Raw genomic sequence first — 20,390 nt, 5'->3', positions numbered from 1 at the left:
TGTCCCCATGGACCTAATTGTCCTCTCTGTTAAAATAACCCTATCCGCTGAGACTACCCTTTCGACTAAAAGGCTCTTTCATCAAAATGATCCCAAGTGGCATTTTCGGTCAACTTACCCTTTCTCGGCTAAAGAGCACTTTGAACAAAATGAGCCTATCGGTCCAATTGCCTTTTCTGCTAAATGGCCCTTTCGGCCAAAATTGTCCTGCCCAACAAAGTTCCCCCACAGCCAGATGATCCTTTCAGCTTAGCTCCTACCTGCCAAATGGTTCTATCGTCCGAATGGCCCACTCGGCCAAATTTTCGGCCAACAGACCGTTTCAGCTTTCGGCGACGTATGGAAACTGCTCTGTAGGATAAATTGCGCTTTCAGCCAAATAGCTCTTTGTACCAACTAAAATGGCCGTCTCGACGAAATTGTAGTTTCGGTCAAATGACTTTCGGTCGAGTGGCCCTCTTTCGGTAGAAGGGCTCCTTTTCTCAGAGAACTTTTTTGTGCCTAATTTTCTTCTCTGTTAAAATAACTCTGTCATCCAAACTACCCTCAGAGCCAAATTCCCCTTGCACTCTTTCGGCCAAATGGCCCTTTCGGCTCAAAAACCCCTTTCGGCCAAATGGTTCTGTGGTCTATCAGGCCCTTTTGGACAAAAGACAGTTTTCGGCCAAATGGATCCGATGACATTTTTGGCTAAAATGGCTCTTTCAGCAAATCTGCTTCCGGCTGACTGACCTGGAACCGATTTAACAACTATGGAATTCGGAATAACGGAATGTTCCCTCCATTTTTCAAATGTCCTCACGCAAGAAAAACTCATACAGCATCAGCTAAAATTTGTCTTCATACTTAAAATGTTGATTATGCCGCTGCTTGTAAAACCTTGTCCCGGTAAGAGTTGCACCCCTAGTTATTATTCAAACGAAAATATCTTTACCACCTGCCAGCTGGAAAATACTTGTGAATCAACCCCCTGGCCTTTCGAAACAGTCGCATATCGCGTTCCCGTTAATTACTCTCACTCCACCACTTGTAACTTATTCCTTCACTGGTCAAACCTTTTCGACGACGACGGCTAGTATGGACAGTTGCGCCCCCTCGTCAATTTCATTTTAGCAAACCTTTGTTGGTCGTCGTCTGAGATGCAATGCATGACGGTGGCGAGGGGGAAGGGTGTTCTCCAATGCAGAAAATGCTCAAATTACTAATTAAAAATTTATACATCAATAACAAGTCTATGTTTTGTTACCCTCCCTATTCTGTGCAACTTTTTTTTCACAACAAATACATTCTGTGTGTATCTCCGCAGAGCAGAAATAGGATGCGCAACCCTGCTCTATCCATGGCTTGCTGCGTGTGCTGAACAAAGAAGAAAAAAGCGATTGTTTTTTTATTTCCTCTAGTCCGCCTTATTGCAGCGAAATCACAATCAATCGATCGATAAGCTTTCCTTCAAGTCTAAGAAGAAAACACCTGGAAGGAAGGGCACCCCCCATTCCTGTCTGCTGAGAAGGACCAGAGAAAAAAGAACGATCCGGAAAAACAACGGAAAAAGTTCCGTTTTCCTGTTATTTTCCACTCGAACCACAGCCGGTTCGAAACTATCGAATTTCATCAGCAGCGACAGCGGAAAATTCAATTATTGACACCCGATGACGTTAGTTTCAACTTGATTTGATGAGGTTCCGACGAAAAGATTACACTCTTATCTAGCATCGCTGCCATCGTCGTCCCCGTTTGATTATGGCCACTCGACGACACTCCCCTTCAAATATGGCCGTTCGTTCGTTCGTTCATTCGTTCGGTTCGAGGTTAATTAAACACAGTTCGGATTCGGATCGTTATCTCAGCGAACGAAGAAAATTGCCACTTACTTGTAGATATGCTTCGGATCCATCATGCTCATCATGAGCCCAGCATTGAGACCGGAAGTACCCGGTTTGGCACTCAGATCTAGCGGCTGTTCACCGCCGAGTCCAAGTACGACTCCCTCTCCCTTCGCGGCCGGACTGCCCCCGACGGTGGTCGTTTCCGTGCTGCCAGAGGGTGACATCTGCTGTTGCAGCTGGGAGTACCACAGAGCTGGACGCGAGAGAGAAAAAAAAAACAATGAAATGCCGGATCAAATTTGTCAAAAACTAAAACAATAATGCGGAACACTTACGGTTGTAAAGCTGCGCCAGACCCGGTTGAATTCCCTGTAGCGACGCCACGGCCGCAAACTGGGCCGCCATCGATTGCAGCGATGTCATCGTCGGGGGTACCCCGCTAGCGTTACGCAACAGGGCGGCCAGCGATTTCGTCGAGGCAGAGCCCGGTCGTCCCACGACGGCACGGAGATCCGGTTCACTGCTGTCACTCGAATCGCTGTCACTGTCGTTGAGGCCCTAACGAAGAGATGGATCGGAATAAGGAGAAGAAAAATCCCAAAAAAAAAAAACGAACAAAAAAACCTACCCCGTGACTGAGGTCCAGGTCCGATTTCGGTAGGACACTAGGCCCCACGCCGGATTCGGGCACCAGCTCGCCTGCTTCGTTCACCGTAAGCAGCTTACCGTCGACGCAGAAGTAGCACTTGTCCTGCGGCTTCCAGTCTACCGGCGTCGGTGGCTGCGATTGTTGCCCCCGGTTCGTACCACCGGGTCCACCTTCTGCGCATTCCAATGCTCCATCCGGTCTCGTTGCTGGGACAACCGGACTGGTGCCGAGGTTTCCACTTGAAATATTATTATTGTTGTTGTTGTTGGTTGCACTGTTGCTGTTGTTGTTGTTGTTGTTTTTGTTGATGATGATTTTACTGTTCAGTAGATTGTTACAATTGTCCTGCCTAAGTAGTTTATCCTGCTCCGGTGTGGCTGATGAATTGTTTTGATTATCTGCTGGAATGTAAAACAAATGTTCAAATTAAACTCTTTGACTGCATGAACTGGATGTATATTATTTTTCCTGCTTCTGACAAGCTCCTAGCATTTTCTTACACACGCAGACTAATGTCGCATTAAATTGCAACTTCGACTAGCGCATCCATTATTTTCTTTTTACGTGTTTCACACCTGAATGAGACTGTAATGAGTTGTGCAGCTTTGTACTTATAGATTCGAATGATTTTGGTATTTTCGCTTTCGAACCAATTTTTGAACAAATTTTACGTCATCTTTTTTATGTTTTCTGTTTCTGCTTTTGATTATTATTACCTTTTTCGCTCATTTTCATTTATTATTATCCTGTATTCCTCATTCCTTATTCTTTTTGTTTTTTGGTTTTAGTTTTCAGTTCTCAGTTTTTAGGTTTTAATTTTTAGTTCCTGGTTTTTAGTTTTCAGTTTTTAGTTGTTAGTTTTTAGTTTTTAGTTTTTAGTTTTTAGTTTTTAGTTTTTAGTTCTTAGTTTTTAGTTTTTAGTTTTAAGTTTTTAATTTTAGATTGTTCTTTGTTCTTTATTCCGTACTATGTATTCATTATTCTTTCTTCTTCTTTCGCTTCTCTATTTCTTACCTTCATATCGCTTTTCATTTTCTTTTCTTCAATACACCCTTTTTTGTCTCTTTATCCTTCTATTTCAGTTGTTTTCCTTCTGTCTCTCTTCCGTTTTCTCTTTTCATTCGCGATTTTCCCTTTTCTAGTTCTTCCTTTTTCCATCCTTCTTCGTTTTCACTACTACAAAATACGTTTCTTTCTTTTTCTCTATTTCTTCTTGCTTCTGGATTCTTTTTTCCTGATTGCTTCTTTCTTCCCTTTTTCATTTATATTTTTTCTTGGTTATTTATTCCTTTTCTATTTTATCTTTTTCCTTCGTGCTTCCTTCTTCTTCAGTTTCATTTTTTGCTCTTTCATCCTGTTTTTGGTTCTTTTTTCCTTCTTCTATTCGTGTTCCTGTTTTCTTCTTCTTTTTTTATTTCCCTCTGTCCTTTTTTCGGCTACCCTCTCATCTTTCGGCCTTTTTTTACCTCTGCCTATATTTTTCTTCCCATTTTTTGATTATTGCTTTCAACTCCCTTTTTACTTTTTCCGTCTTTATCATTCCTTCTATAAAATTTCGATTCGTTTTTTATGACCTATTTTTTCTTTTTTTATTTTACTGGTCTTTTTTCTTCTCCCGTCTGTATTCTATTTTCTTCCTTTGTTTTCTTTTTCTGTCGGCTTCCCCTCCCTTGCTTTCTGTTTAAGTTTTCTTCTCTTTTCCATTTTATTTTTTCGCAATTCTTGCTTCTTTTTTATTTCTTTCTGCTTGATTCTTTTTTTCTTCTATCTTTATTCTTTTTATTTTATGCTTTCTGTTTAAGTTTTCTCTTTTTTTTCTCCAATTTATTCTTCTTTTTTCGTATCTCTTGCTTTCTTTTTATTTCTTCCTACTTGATTCTTTTTTTGCTTGTATCTTTACCCTTTTCCTTTTTTTCTTACTTCTTCCTAAAAACCCCTTTTCTTTTTTCCTAGATCTTCTTCCTTTGTTTTCTTTCCTTCATCCTTTTTTCCTTTTCCTTTTTTTGTCATTCCTTCCACCTCCTTTATTTCCTTTTTACCTGTTTTCTTCGTTATTATTTCTTCCACGTTATTTCTTCATTTTCTTTCTTCTACCTACTATTCCTGAACATTTTCTGCTTTCGTTTTTTCTTTCTATTGCGCCCTCATTCTTCCTTTCTTCTTTAGTGTAACCATTCAATCTTCTTAAATATAGAGGAAATTTCTATCTTCTACTCTCATCTCTCTCATTTTCTCTCAGTTTATTCATGTTTCTTCTTTTTAAAATTCTTAGTTGGTCTTCTCCAATTTTGTGCCTTTTTTACTTTATTTTTCTACCTTCGTTATTTTCTCTTCTGCCTTCTTTCTATTTTACTTTTTATTTATTTTATTTTATTTCAATTATAGAGGTTTTAACCTTAAGGTCATTCGCCTCTTCGGGTTAGAAAAATCTCTTAGGAAAAATTTCTAACCCTATGTGCGGGGTTGGGACTCGAACCCAGGTGCGCTGCGTACAAGGCAATCGATTTACCAATACGCTACGCCCACTCCCCATTTTATTTTTTACTTTTCATTTTTTACTTTTCACTTTTTACTTTTTACTTTTTACTTTTTACTTTTTACTTTTTACTTTTTACTTTTTACTTTTTACTTTTTACTTTTTACTTTTTACATTTTACTTTTTACTTTTTACTTTTTACTTTTTACTTTTTACTTTTTACTTTTTACTTTTTACTTTTTACTTTTTACTTTTTACTTTTTACTTTTTACTTTTTACTTTTTACTTTTTACTTTTTACTTTTTACTTTTTACTTTTTACTTTTTACTTTTTACTTTTTACTTTTTACTTTTTACTTTTTACTTTTTACTTTTTACTTTTTACTTTTTACTTTTTACTTTTTACTTTTTACTTTTTACTTTTTACTTTTTACTTTTTACTTTTTACTTTTTACTTTTTACTTTTTACTTTTTACTTTTTACTTTTTACTTTTTACTTTTTACTTTTTACTTTTTACTTTTTACTTTTTACTTTTTACTTTTTACTTTTTACTTTTTACTTTTTACTTTTTACTTTTTACTTTTTACTTTTTACTTTTTACTTTTTACTGTTTACTTTTTACTTTTTACTTTTTACTTTTTACTTTTTACTTTTTACTTTTTACTGTTTACTTTTTACTTTTTACTTTTTACTTTTTACTTTCTGCTTTTTACTTTTTACTTTTTAATTTTACCTTTTTACTTCAATTGTTTCAACTATTTGCTTTTATTGCTTCTTGATTCCAATACTGTATTTACTGTTTCTTGTTCGCTGTTATTTGTTTCGTTTTTCTGGTTGTGCGGCTTATGTTTCCACTGCACTATTTAGTGTTTGTTTATTATTTCTTATCTCTTAGCCTTTCCTGCTTACTTTTTACATATTTTTGTGTCTTATTGATTTCTTCGCTAGTTTTCTTCTTTTTATTGATCTGGTTTTTCATTCCTTTGTTTTCTACCTTCTGTTTTTTAACTTTTTACCAGTGTTCTGTGTTTTTTTGTTCTTTTTATTTTGTTTTTATATTACGTTTTCGGTTATTTCTCTTTCTACCTTTTCTTAATTTTCTTTAATTCTTTTTAACTTTCTTCCCCTCTCCTTTGTCGCGTTTCTTTTCTCATTTCCCCTTGCTCCGTTCTGCCCTTGTTCGTGTTTCCAATAAACAATTCTCCATTGCACTCACCTGTTGGTTCCAGTTTGATTGCTAGTTTGCCGACTAGCTGCTTCCGGTCCTCGAGATCGACGGTGGAGGGTGATAGCAGTGCCGTCGTCGTGGCCGTGGCCGTCGTTGCCGACGAGGACGAAGCCGCCGACGACGACGATGACGAAGAGGACAGCGCCGGTGAGGAAACGGAATTCACGATCTTGTCGCTCGTCGTCGCGCTCAAAAGACGACGGACTTCACCTGCCGTCTGCTCTTCGTCCTCCTCTTCCTCTTCCTCCTGGTCCTGGTTGAGACTGGAATTGGATCTGTCTTTTTTCGCTTCCACCAGCTGGGAATGACGGTGGTGAGGGTGGTGATGGTTGTTGTTGTTATTGTTGTTGTTGAGAAGCGTTACTGCCGTCCCCACTAGAGCGGACGTCGCTGGCTGGTGAGGAGGAGGAGTTGTTCCCGCTGCCGTCGGTCTCGTGTCGTTCTGATTGAAATGATTCTTCTTAGTCGCAGCAGCTTCCGCAGGTGAATGGAGATCTGCCTGTTTGTCTGTTGCTGCTGCTGCTACTACTACTGCTACTTGTTGATTGTTGGATGCTGCTAGTTTTGATTCTAGTTCGCCGTCTTGCTGATAGTGTCCGTTGCGTACTGTGCATTCCAATTTTAGAAGGTTGATAAATAAGATGGTTAAGCTAGATGGCGGAATACTTACCAATCGTGGCGGCACCCTTTTGTTCCAGGATATTTCCGCCTACCGCTGCCGCCACCAGTGCGGGGGTGAGTGGGACCGCGTTGCTGGCAACACTGCTGGCCACGGTCGCTGCTGCACTGTTCAGCAGATCGTCGTCGTCCACGGCCGCGTTTGTGCTCGGATCCAGTAGGTTCAACTGTTGGCGCGTTAAGACGTCCTGATAATGTTTCCATTTCCTGCGTCCCATCAATTCTTCAGCTACGCGTTCCAGTCCTGTGAACGAATCGAATGAGAAGTGATTCGTTAAATTTATATTTATTGGATGTTGTTTGGAGAATAAAATGAAATTCACAAACAATGAAGGGAGCTCAGATTCTAATCACAAGTCACGCACCGCACAGCCTATTATCGACTATTGAACCGGGCATGGTTCATCTTCCCGGGGGGAATGGGAAAGTGAGAAACAGAGCCTTTGTTCTGGTCACACAATCCAAAATTTACTTAAGAAACATTTTGAGGGGCTGGACTTGAGGGAAGAGCGGGAGAGGTGTATATTCTTCTCAACATTGAAGAAAGTGCATCTCCCTGATGCAGGCACTTTATAAGGAAATTCATTGCCCGATAACTAACGAAACGAAAATTTCTCCAATCGAATCTACGCTGCGGAAATCGAAGAAAGTGGAGATGAGGGAGGTTAAAATTTCAGAAACTTCCATCCGACAACGGAGGGGATCAGGTCAAGCAACCAGCCTACTGTTCTGTGCGAGAGCTACCACTGTCCAGCCCAGCCTACTGCTATTTGAACGGATTTTAATAGAGTGTGTGCATATTTTGTTATGTCCCCGCATCTTTCCACTAACCACCACTGACAACTTTCCATCCCGGCACAGTGCTAACAAGCACTATACACATGTACGTTGGGGGAGAGAAACAGAGAGACCATATCAAGATGGGGAGTCATTTTTCGGTCTCTCAAGGATGCCGGGTTTGCAAGAAAATCTAAGAACTGCTTCCAAGAATAAGAATTTCCATTGGAAAGAAGCTCACATTGGGCGAAAATTGGTCCTGGAAAGAAGAGGTTGGGTTTTCCATGCTTCTTGGCCTGCTATTTTGCAATTTGCATTGAGTCGAGTTCGAATGTGGGTCGGTTGGTCGTTCGGTCGGTCGGATGACAGAGTAGAATGGGAATGTTGGGATGCAGTTTCTTCTGTGTGTTTCGACCACACGTTTACGGAGTGAGGCGTTTAGGATTTTCTCCGAACGAGTTCTATAAGATATAATTTAAGGCAAGAAGAAGTCCCTTAGAGGACTTTCCAAAGAAGCAGGATTCGAAAGGTTCGAGAGTGAAGGCATGCATAGTTTACAACGAATAATTAGATTTTCCGAAGCAAGCTTCTTGTGGTGAGTGCGTGTGCACTTGCGCCACATTCTCCCACTCACTCACAAATCAACCCCCTTCTAAGATGCAGAAGAAGAGGGAGAAGAATCGTTCGTCCATCGTTGCAGAAAGCTTCTGAATTGAACGTCTTTTTAAAATCAAAATTAATGAAATTTCCAATCGAAGCGTCTTCTGTTCGGCCGGCCAGCTCCGGATACCGGAGCGTCTTTCAGAGGGCCCAGGACCGGGGGTGAAAGCTGTGCTAATTGAGGAAGACGCTCGTACTATTTCAAAGCCGACCCCATTTTCACCCATTCTACACTAAAACTACCGGAGACAGCAAGAAAGCTGAGCTTGTCTGTAATAAATACCGATCATAACTCGATCATCAATCAATTCCCCCTTGTAGGATGTCCCCATCCCCCACCTCGCCGCTAGCCAGCCAACAACAACACAACGGATCTTGAATCGAACATGGGTTCATCTTATGATGGTCCGTTGCTTTTCTTAAAATCACTTCCCCGCCCGGTAACTTCCATGCGTGCCTCTCTAGTCAACCTGTCAAGATTCCACCCTGGCTCAGATTCGCACTCTCTTGATAAATTTTCATTATTTTCGGATCGTTTCGCCTAATCAAAGCAAGTTTCCCTCCCACCGTTCCGGTTGCTTGCTTGCTGGTCGGCGCCCTAGGGTTGCATTCAATCGACCAGGGTCGAGTTGATTCGAAGTGAAATATTGAACTTAATTCGGTTAGCTTTTCGAACAAAAAAATTTTCAAACTGACAGATGATATGAGTTGGAAAATCAAAATAGTTTCCATCTTTTTATTGGTTTTTATTGGAGTTTTTAATCAATAATACAATACTCTCCCTCTCTTCTCCTAAGAACTATATTGGATTCAAGCTCTCCGCATACATTTGCAGTGTATGCACGTTTTTGTGATGGTTCATCACAGCAGGCTGTGCGTTTGATTGTCATTTTTCGTTTGTTTACTTTTTATATAATTTAAATTTTTCGTTGCCAATACGTCGTTTATTGAAAATGAAATATAAATTAAGGTTATGGACACATGGCTAAATGAAACTATGTGAAAATTTGCGAAGGGCTTTGGAATTAATCAGTGTAAAATTCATCTTACTTCAGTTTGAGGTACACTACTGTCAGGAAGAGGCAGAAATCCCAAATCCTTGAAACCGACACTAGAACTGAAAGTATTATCTCCATCTACGAATGTTAACTCAATGACAATACAACTACAGAGCAAGAGCAGCGTCCGAATACATTCATTTTGATAGTCGACGAGATCTATGTGAAAAAGGACTCAAATACCCTTCCAGGTCCTAGGGGAGGATGTAAGCGATGCGAACAGATCGATTTAAATTTGATCGAAAAGGCTTGATATGGCAAGCAATATGTTGCTGCAGTTTGAAATCCAGCGTTTTGTCCACTTCCGGCGGAAAGCTGTCAATCTGAGTTTCTTCAGTAAAAGTTGCAGTTTTTATACGGTAAGAGTAGTAACCCTCTACTATTTCGGCTGGATTTAGCGTCGGAGCACAACGCTAAAACAACTCTCATTAGGCTCACGAAAAAGGATACAAATTTCGCTGAGAAATACATTAATCCACCAAGTTGCCTTAGCTTATCGAACGGTACTGTGCGATTGTGAAAAGGGTCTTTAAAAACGCTGGAAAAAGAGCTGAGTTTAAAAAGCTTTAAAAGATGTAAAACACATAAAATTTACGAAAAGTTTTCGGTAAAAAATCGAATATTTATGAAGGAATAATATTAAGTGCTGCTGGTCTTTACAGTGTTGAAGTTCAATTTCTTACAATGAAATATCAAATATTTGCTTGAATAAAGCAATGTTTTCGGATGGCTTCAAAGAAAAAATTGTGGATAACTTAAACGTCTTCGATATTGTCCTTTCCGATTCGCGCGAATTGATAAATTACTCCTTAGCATCTAACCATCAATGGTGACGGTTTGAAATGGCAAGGACCCAGTTTTTTGGGGTCTCGACCATTCTTGACTAGTTACGCTCGTTACATTTTCTGGAGCGAAACCCTTGTACGCTTATTTTATTGAGCTTTGTGGTCCTCATTTAAGACCTTTTGGTGGTATACAACGGTGAAAACTGATCGAAATGGTGAGTTAAACGAAAGCAATCATGCGAAAAAAAAAATCCTTTAGAGGCAGGATTCGAACCTACAACCCTTGGGACTCCGCTCCAATGCTATCCCTGGGCTATGGTGACGTCCCAGGAAGAACACACGGTTATCGCATTGGCGACAGTGTTCGTACCACTGCCTCTAGAATGACATCACACACAACCGCAACTCGTCTATTTAATTTCCCCGCTGGATACCAAGGTCGAAGTTTTTATTATCGTCTGATGTCTATGCGGCTGTGTGTGATCTCTCTCTAGAGGCAGTGCTACAGTCACTGTCGCCAAGGCGATTATCGTGTGTTCTTCCTGGGTCGTCAACATAGCCCAGGGATAACATAAGGGTTTGTGCAATTAGCCGAAGTCCCAAGGGTTACCGGTTCGAATCCTACCTCTGGAGAATTTTTTTTCTTCTCATAATTGCTCACCATTTCGATCTGTTTTCCTCGTTGGATATCAAAACCCAAAAAATGAATTAATGTTTTGTTGTCCTGTTAATACTTTATCGTTTCAGCCTTTCGCCCTTTAGGATGGTTTAATTAAAGTCGATCTTCAGAATTTGGCGCTTTTCTTGGTAGAGAGCTACCTTCTCCAACGAAGTTGAAACTTTCCGTGATAAAGTGAAAATAATAAAAATGTGGCGACCGAAAGACGATATGGTACCCATATAGAGGCTTATCGTCAGTCTACAAATGGCATGTCATTTTTATGGTGGTTTCAGTATATTCGCTGGCCATAATCCAAGATTTTTCCGAACTAAAGGATGAAATACCCTTTCCGGTGATATTTTTTGTCGGTAAATGTTGTAATCCCAGTTTAGCATTGTAAAATTCGAGTGTCTTTGATAACGTCATCTTACGATCGTACGAAAGGTTTTGTGAACTTGCGTTGTCGCAAATTATATTGGTGTCGTATGCTGTCGCTTGATTTTGCCAAATTCTTGACCATAATGTATAACTGTTGCTGGCTTGTTTCCAGATCACTCTCTCCGGAAATCTCTGTGAAGCCTGAAGTGACCGGTAAATGCCTTTTTTCCGCCCATGTATTTGTTGTTTTCTACCATTTTTGCTTTTTGGAGGGGGATCAATATAGTCCACAGACGCAGACTATTCTCCATGCTGCATTGATCTCATGCGATTCGCCCATTTTGAGCTGAACTGAGACGAAAGGAGCCTCGATCGAAGCGCTCCTAAATCCGATCCCACACGTGACCAGTAACATCACAACTGAACGTCGTGGTTCGTTTAGCCGTATCCCACGCAAAGCCAGTTTTCGTGGGCACGTTTTTATCAAATTTTTACGGCACTTTGATGCTAAGACTAGTTTCTGACTAAATCGCGAGTTGCGACATTGTCAGGATTTTGGGTAACGCTGAACTTCATGGAAGGGTACCAGTCCGAGGTGGACAAGTCTGAAACGATGGCTTCGTCTCGAGATAACGCATCCGAAACGACGATGTTCTTCCCTTTTCGGCACTAAATTGACATATCGTGGAGTTGTTATTTCAAGCTCGAACGACTCCTACGCGAACTGGTTTTCCCTTTAGTTTTCGGTGTCCAAGTACACTGGAACCTCCATTTAGAAACCAAACCAGGGGTTCGTTCATTGCAAATCGAATGATGGTATAACTTTAAACCGTTCTTTACCCAATAGGTAGATAGGTATGGTTACATTTTCTCTTGTTTCCGGTATTCCAAGAAAAATAATGACTTTGCAATGTACCGTTTGGTCCCCGCCATTTTGGGATGGCTTATTTAAAAATCGGTAGAGCTAACACCTTCCGCGTTTCGGGATTAAGCTGTTTACAGTAGATGACCAGTGCATATGTGGAACTGTAATCTATTTTAGAAGAAAGATATGGTTTGGATGTTTAAAAGATCCCTAAACCCAAACCCACAACTGATCCACGTAGGTTCTTTTTGCACTTAGAACTGGCATTCATTTCAGCACTCAAAAGATAAGCCGAAATCGTGACCTCAAGAGGCTTCGCCTCTAAAAGCCAATGAAATTGAAAAGCTCTTTGTCGTTTTATCAATAAGAGAATTGAAATCCAGAAAATTTTTCGTTCATTTCTATTTACAAGCTCATTAAAACCCACCGGGCCTCAGAGACCCCTTGTGGTTTTGAGGGTTAATTCTGTAATAGCGGGTTCAAAGTTATAAATTTAAATGTAGCTTTGCTGCATTATTTTCAAATTTGGCGGTTTTCCATTTTAATCATCTCAGAAAAAATACTTAACAAAACTATGCTATATTCCTCCTTAATGGAGGAAAAAATTGGTAAAAACTAAGATAAAAGATAACGAAAAGGCGAAAATAACAACAAAACAACAAACAGTCACAAAATAAAAAAATAGAAAACAGCTTGGCACACTACTCACATTTATAAGGCAAAAATGATAAAGAAATAGTTTTCCTACTCCACAAAATGTGGAAAAAAGTTAATAAACAAAAAGAGGGTCGCTGCATGCCCCCTTTCGTCGCAGTTTGCTTTTGTTAATGTATCTGTAGCCAAACAGGGCTGCCAATACGCTAAAGGTGAATATTTAAAAATCAAAAAGAAGGAATGCGACGCAAATTAGAATGGACAAAGATGCACATTGTTAAGGGAGAAGGCTATCAGACAAATGACCGTTCCTTATTTAATATTTTGATAATAACGTTACCATTATTTTTTTTTCCTTTTTTATTTCGACTATGTTAGTCACATTTTCTTTTTTACGTTTTAACGACATTCAATTAGCTAGAGATTACTGGGTAGGGAAAGTTATGAAAATTATAGCCATAGTACTCAAGTGAGAGCAAGGATGTAAAGAAAAAAAAATCAGAAAACTAGAAGTGGCAGGGTCATTGCAACATGCTTAATATCGTACGGGCTTAATCTTTGTCTTCAGCTAATGAGGGTCGAGCTTAGGCAGCATAACTACGAATCACCCGAGTTCACTAGCATGTGTCCTGGTATAGATAGACTTGTCCATCCTTACCGTGACAACCGACGTACTATGGCTCTAATTTTCTTAACTTTTCCTACCCAGTAATCTCTAGCTAATTGAATGTCGTTAAAATGTAAAAAAGTTACCATTAATGTCACTTTTTTCATTTGCTTGTAGTACTTTTGTAACTGCGTGAGGACAGAGTGTCAACTTGTGTCTGAAAATAAAAAGGTTTTTTTCAGGCCTGCTATTTTTTTTAGATTTCGCAATTAACAAATTGAAATAATCTATTCATTGTATATTGATTGCATTTATCACTGGAATGATTGCATGTTCCTTTTCTGTTAAACTTCATGTTTTCAAGGCCGAAACATCTTCTTTCCCAATTGCTTCTCTGCTATCATTCTTCCATACTTCCCTAGCAACTCCTTAACCTCACCCTTAAAACCTCGCAGGTTTCTTGAATATCTCAAGTTTGATTTACGCTAAAACTAAACGACTATTATTAAAATAACTTTCAATGTCACGTTACCTGCTTGTGATAAAACCAAATTCAATATTTACTCTTATGACCAACTCCGTGGTACTGATAGGAGCGTCGCTGAGTCGGTGGCATCACATTAGGCAAGTCCCATTTCATCGTTTATCATCTTATTCCGCGAATATCGACGTAACTGTGAATATCGACGTAACTAGCATCGAATATCGACGGTGAATATCGACGTAACTAGCATCGATAATTTTCATGCTGTTAAATTTTTGATAGCGGTACACAATAGACATAAGGTGCTTTGCGAAAATCATTACGGAAGGAGAACGAGAAAGGTGACGGATAGAATGGAACGATCGAAATTAATTTTCTTACAAGCAGTCTGAGTCACTTTATTTACCTCGTCTACCATACACGAAAAACGCCCTGTTTTGGCACGGAAAACTTCATCATATGTCAAATATTGCAAAGAAATATAAAAAATTACCAATCTTTCCAAATGAACACCGTACGCAATGTTCACTCTAGTTCTGTGCTCATATTGAACCCACATTTTGTGTAGGAACTCGAACACGCCATTTCGCACCAAAACACGTGCACATGTTCACCTGCACAACCGAACCACATGTACGCACACGGTGTGCGTACACCACGTGTACACACAGGTTCATGGTATCAGCTTTCCCTTTCTCATTCTCATCATCGCTAGCGTTGACTCTGTTTGCCTTGTACGTACACGGAAGTTTGAAGTAGAGTGTGCACATCGTTCGCTTGTGTTCGATGTTCGAGGCGAACCTGTGCATCGAGACGAAGCATGTTTGAGGTTGAACGCGTGCACGAAATTTTGTACACAGGTACAAACTTATCAATGTTCATGGGAAGTCTGAAAATTGCAATTTGAATTTGACATGTTTGAGTGACAAATAACCTCGGGAAAAGTGATAGAAAATTCATACACAACCTTCCCAGAAAATTGTAGTTTGTTGACCAGGTTGCCGGGGCCATAAGTGAAATTGCCCCGGTCTCCCGTTCACCAGCAAATAGTTTCTACGCCTATAAGCATTCATACTTTTATAATGGTAGTGGTGCTCGTTATTCTGTTTGTTATGGGTTGGTCCAGCCAACTGATTCAGCAAAGTGGGGATACACGTCGGTTCAACTCAGAGGCTATTGATTTTCAATATTGCCATGCCCGTCCTTCTGTTCAGGAGATGGAACAATTTTTGAAGGTGAAGATAGAGCTTAAACTTTCACTTTAAACAATTCCATCATAACCAAACTTATGTACTGATAACATTCAACAGTTTAACCAACAAAACTTTATTGTGCCGACATAAAGAGAGCATCTGTCCGAAACTTCTTTCTGAATTTTTTTTCTCGGGTTCGTTCAAGAGGATGCTGCTGGCAGGCCTTTTTGCTTTTTATGTTATCCTGCAATACCGATTACGAGGCTTTATTAGATCTTAGTAAACGTTTTGTACATACCAAGTCCAGATCTCTCTGTGCCCAATTTGTAATCAGACAGAACACTAGACTGAAGAAACTTTTTTTCCAGAAGCCGACCCCCTGGCGGAGGATATTTGTACTGTAGAAACAAAGCTGTTATCTTTTCTATTCGAAACGTAATAGAAAACAAGGTTTTGTAACTGTCCAAACAAAGAGATCGAAACTTGTTCTAAAAGTTTCTAGAACAAATCATTGGCGTGAGAAAAAAAAGATAATATAAGAAAACCGTTTTTTTCAAGAACCACCCTACGTTAAGTATTTTTAAAACTCATAACAAATGAACCACTAGAGATAACCATCTAGATTATTCAGCAAAGTTGCTTCAATTTGTTGGTTTCATAATTTCGTAGAATATAACTTAGGAGAATTTCACACGTCTAAATAGTATATATTTTGAACACCCCAATCACAAGAACCACCCTAATTTTAATAATATGAAAAAATAGCCAAAATGTCTTCTGAATACTAACAGTTAACTTAAACTAACAGGTTGGGCGCCAGCACTTTTGTTTTCCTAAATACGGTTTTTGGACCATAGCGCAATGTGATGAAAGGGGGCATGTAGCAACCCTGTTTTTTGTACTTTCGGCCATTTTTGACATTTCGCGTAGCAATAAAACCGTTATAAAATCATATTTCTAATAGTTAATTAGGACCTATTTTTACTTCAAGGAAGTTGCCTAAACGCTGAATGCTAGATTCGTAGAATCAAAGAAATTATTTTTATATCGGTATTTTTTCCTCTTCTCTCTTAACGACTTTTTTCTGCTTTGCAGGAGCAAACAGGTTGGAAATGCGCTTCCAACGGCATCCATGATCACCAACGCAACTGCCTAAAGTTAACTCAGTACAGATTCTGAAATTCAGGTAAATTTAGTAATTTAAAGCCATCCTTCTTCTTCGATAAATGTAGTTTGGAAGCATCATAGAATGAATAACTGTGAAATACCCCCTATATCCAGCACTGTCAAAACCGTCATTCGTTAAGAAACAAACCCCCTCTAACACAGCAAACATCTCACGCAAATTCACCTCTGCCAAAACTGGACAAAATATTGTTTCTGCATTATATACCTTGCATCGGAGCCACCCTTTCCTATGTTGTGCATTTGGGTGTATCTGTCTCTCCCTCGGTCTGTCTATTTCTTTCCAACCCCTTCATCTTTCAAACAAACAAGCAGACAAAGACTTTTCAGATTAATACGGTAAAGACGAGAGAGACACTGCAAATTTTCTATTCCCAGCAACCATTGGAGAAGAGTTCAAATTTTATAAGCCCTCACCCCAAACCGCAAACACCCCTCCCTACCACACATCCTGTTCAGTTCAGTTTCAGAGAGTTGCTTCACTTCCTTTGACACCTGCACACTGGAAAATCGAATCCTTCATAATTTTCTTAAACTTGTCCCCCTCCCCCCCCTCGTCAGACCCGATCCGATTCCCGCTTCTCAAACGTCAAACCCAAAAGATGCAACCTTATCCTACTCCTCCTCCTCCTCGGACTTTCCTTCGGCAAGAATCTCACAATCCGAACCATCTTCCATGGCACATCACAGCACATAGTTATAGCCGCTCTCGGTGTTCCGGAAGCATCCCTCTTTCTTGTTTCTTCTTCATCTTCACACACCCCCCCCCCCTTCCCGAAAATTGAAGCGTTCGAGTGGTGGATGTATTTCTTGCTTCTAGGCCTCAAGATTTTCACCGGTGCATCTTCCTCCGGTTTGCTTTTCTTCGCCCCCCAGGGGGAAACCCCTTTTCGATTCTTACCGCAATGTGTCGGAGATCCTCTACCTCCCACCAGGTACAGACCGGAACTGCAGTTTGTTATTGTTTTTCCGAGCATTCGAAGCTTTTCTGAGTTTGCTGTCGGGTTTTGTGTCTTCGAAGCGCTACTATACAGGGTGTTTGGTTCATGGTTAAGAATCTCTCGGGTGGTGATAGACTGCCATATTTGGAGAAAAAAATTGTTCTACACATACCATCAAATCTCAACCGTTACAGAGTTATTGAACTTTTTGTGTAAAAAACTTATTTGTCTTAAAATACCTCTAACTTTAAAAGTATACTTTGTATTTTAAATACTGCAGTTCCATTCGAAAGGTGAGAAAATTTCCTATTGAATGGTGTTCTCATATCTTTTAAGTAATTAGTTTCAATTACCTTTTAGCTGTAAATTAGTTAAAAGTTTGTGTTTTTGAGGAGGTTTTTGCTAATTTTCTCGAAATAATGAAGTATGATTATAGCAATATCCATTATCCAAAAGTTGGGTTTTAGGACAATTCATAATTTGTTCTTGGACGTCATATTTCTATCTCTTCTCATTTCTTTGTAATTGCATTACTATACTTTTCCTGTAACCGACTTGCAAGTGCTTAAAAGACTCTAATCTAAAAAATATGCTTTATATCGTTATTTACAAGATTTAATTGGAAAGCTGAGAAAATTTCCTATCAGTGTATGTACAAATATCTTTTAGTTAAGTGTACTAAATTATTTCTTACTAACGAAATAACTCAAAATTTGTGTTTTTTGGAGAGTTTTTTAATTCTTCTAATTATTAATCAACAAAATTTATCGTTACTATTATTCATTTGATGCCCCTTAATGTTCTCTATAACTTTTTATTTGACACTTTGTCTATATCTCTTTTCATTTTGCTGCTATTTAATAGTTAACACAGCGTGACCTCGCCACAAATGTAGTGGGTTCGAAATCGTTATTTTTGCATATGAAACGATGTGATAAAAACGATTTTGCGTCGAAACCAAAAGAGATAATTGAATGGAGTCAAAGAAAGAACTGTAGAACTTGCTGAGATGCATTATTTCCATGATAATAATGGTGATGTTTATTATTTACTATTTTAAGAAAATTAACGAAAATGCTAATAATAGCACTAACTTTAAACTAATTTACTTTTAAAACAATACTAAATTCACTTAACTGAAAGGTATTAATACATTTTTCACTGTAAAATTTTCCTGGCTTTCGAATAAAAAGAAAAAAAGTACAATAAGTGCCATAATTTTTCAATTAGAGCTGGTACTAGTGAAAATGAGATAAAAATATCCAAGTTGAATAACCAAAAATCGTGAAAATAAGAAAAGGAAAGTGTATCATGTCAAAGAACGAATTAAGCAGCTCATCAAGACTAACAATCTGAATTATTAAAATGATGAGGTTAACTATTAGGATTTTCAATAAATGAACAAAAAATCGTTTAAAATTGTTTAATTTTCAATAAATTACTTTGAAAAGGCTACTTAAACTCATTAGCTGAAACATGTGAGGGCATCACTCAACGCGAAATTTTCTCGCCTTTCGAATGGAACTAAAACATTTAAAATACAAAGTATTCTTTTAAAGTTAGAGGTATTTTAAGACAAATAAGTTTTTTACACAAAAAGTTCAATAACTCTGTAACGGTTGAGATTTGATGGTATGTGTAGAACAATTTTTTTCTCCAAATATGGCAGTCTATCACCACCCGAGAGATTCTTAACCATGAACCAAACACCCTGTATATTATATCGATGTACTTTACATATTTTACTGGCTTTTGGTTATTTTTCGGCCAAGAAACAAGTCAAGCTTTCTTGTCGATGCCGGTATGCATTTATTGAGTGTATATGCCTGCGTGTGTGTGTGAATCTGTGTGTTTGGGGTTGGACATCGAATCCGATTGGAATCTTAACTACTACGGAGCCTACAGGTGTGCTGTGGGCTTCGATTGGAATGAATGGGGTTCTGTTTCTTTGTATCCCTGTTCGACAGGGTTTTTAGAGAGAAATTAGCCTTCAGGCGGTTGTCTTTTCTATTCCGGCTAGGGGAATTGATTTTATCGAAAAATATCTACTCGTTTGGGCTATGTAACATGATTGACAACTTGCTCCACTTAAGTTTCAATATATTAGGTGCGTGTTTGGTTAGACGTAGAAATTATTTAGAGATTTATGCTAGAATACCTTGTCCAAATCCACATTCACAGGTATTCTGCATCATTTTTCTAGATTGGTTTTGGTTTAGGTGCCTGTATGCCATAAATGTCGGAACAAACTTTCAAGTAGTCAAGATCAAAACTTTAATTATCAAAATATAGCTCAAACTTTTCTAAACTATTTTGCCGAAGGTACCAAGCCTACCGAATGCCTACAAAGAGGCTAGCGGTTGTTTAATGAAGTGATCTGTATCACTGGTCTTCGACAAACCATCGCCAGATGTCGCATTTTAAAAATAACTTCGTCCAGAATATTACTCTAAGCTCGTCAGGAAAAAAAAACTGTTTTTTTCACTTATTAGATACATAATAAAAGGCCCAAAAGAAAATTTCGTCAAACTCCTAAAGTAATGTCAATTGGATTAGATTTCTTTCCCCAGAAGATAGTGGCAATTTTTATTAGAAGTTCATTTGCTTCTTCAACATTCGCTCACTCTCGCGTAGAGATGGACGAACAGTACAGCGCTTGAAATCAATCACTACTGTACTAATATACAGAGGTTTCACAGCGACAGGTTAAGGTTCGTGCACTTCTAATCGTGGTACCACCGACTATTCACTATACAGTGGGTTATTGTTCTTGTTTTCGGTCGTCTCAGTTGGTGGTTTAAAAAATTATTAAATTGTCTAAAAAACTTAATCAGGCTGTTTTCTTGACATTAATATCAATAGCATTTTCGATGTGATTCGAAGAGTGTTCACAATACAAAGGAGGTAGTAGCGATATCACAGACGAATACAGTCTTGCTCGGAACTGTATGCAGTAGGGTTACAGATTTGATGAGGTAGAATTTTTGTTTTTTTTTTTGTTTTCTAATGTCCTAAAAATTAAGTTTTCTGGTGGTGACAAATAGAAACTTAGGTTCAATAAACACATTACACCCTGGTTTTGGTTAATTGGAAAATCCGCGTAAAAAACCATCAGCAAAAGACTTAGAATATTTTTGAAAGTTTTTTTTTGCATGAATCTCGCATGAAGTCCTTTTGAATGCAAAAGACTTAGATTTTTTTCTGAAAAAATACTAAGTCCTTTTAAATGCTTAAAGAACTTAGAAGAATTTTGGCAGCTTTTTGCGCGGATTTCGCAATAAACAA

The 20,390-nt window shown here is 38.7% G+C and overlaps 1 protein-coding gene and 1 pseudogene across 6 annotated transcripts in view; one reads left to right on the top strand and one right to left on the bottom strand.

Moving 5' to 3' along the window:
- LOC131676872 (FACT complex subunit Ssrp1-like) overlaps positions 1-16,290 on the top strand; it is a 56,466-nt pseudogene extending 40,176 nt beyond the window's left edge.
- LOC131676869 (mushroom body large-type Kenyon cell-specific protein 1) overlaps positions 1-20,390 on the bottom strand; it is a 398,326-nt gene that overhangs the window by 72,924 nt on the left and 305,012 nt on the right. For 5 of the 6 annotated variants that reach the window (XM_058956241.1, XM_058956244.1, XM_058956239.1 and 2 more), the window contains 5 exons: positions 6,850-7,101; positions 6,168-6,785; positions 2,455-2,876; positions 2,162-2,384; positions 1,872-2,079 (listed from right to left, as the gene is read on the bottom strand). In XM_058956241.1, the coding sequence (XP_058812224.1) occupies positions 1,872-2,079; positions 2,162-2,384; positions 2,455-2,876; positions 6,168-6,785; positions 6,850-7,101 (1,723 nt within the window). The remainder of the gene's footprint in view (positions 1-1,871; positions 2,080-2,161; positions 2,385-2,454; positions 2,877-6,167; positions 6,786-6,849; positions 7,102-20,390) is intronic. The other variant, XM_058956240.1, reaches the window with a different exon arrangement.

The sequence above is a fragment of the Topomyia yanbarensis genome, chromosome 1 (genome assembly GCF_030247195.1).
Source record: "Topomyia yanbarensis strain Yona2022 chromosome 1, ASM3024719v1, whole genome shotgun sequence".
Lineage (NCBI taxonomy): Eukaryota > Metazoa > Arthropoda > Insecta > Diptera > Culicidae > Topomyia > Topomyia yanbarensis.
The sequence above is the reverse complement of the archived record's forward strand: the minus strand, read 5'-3'. Positions and strand labels throughout refer to the sequence as shown.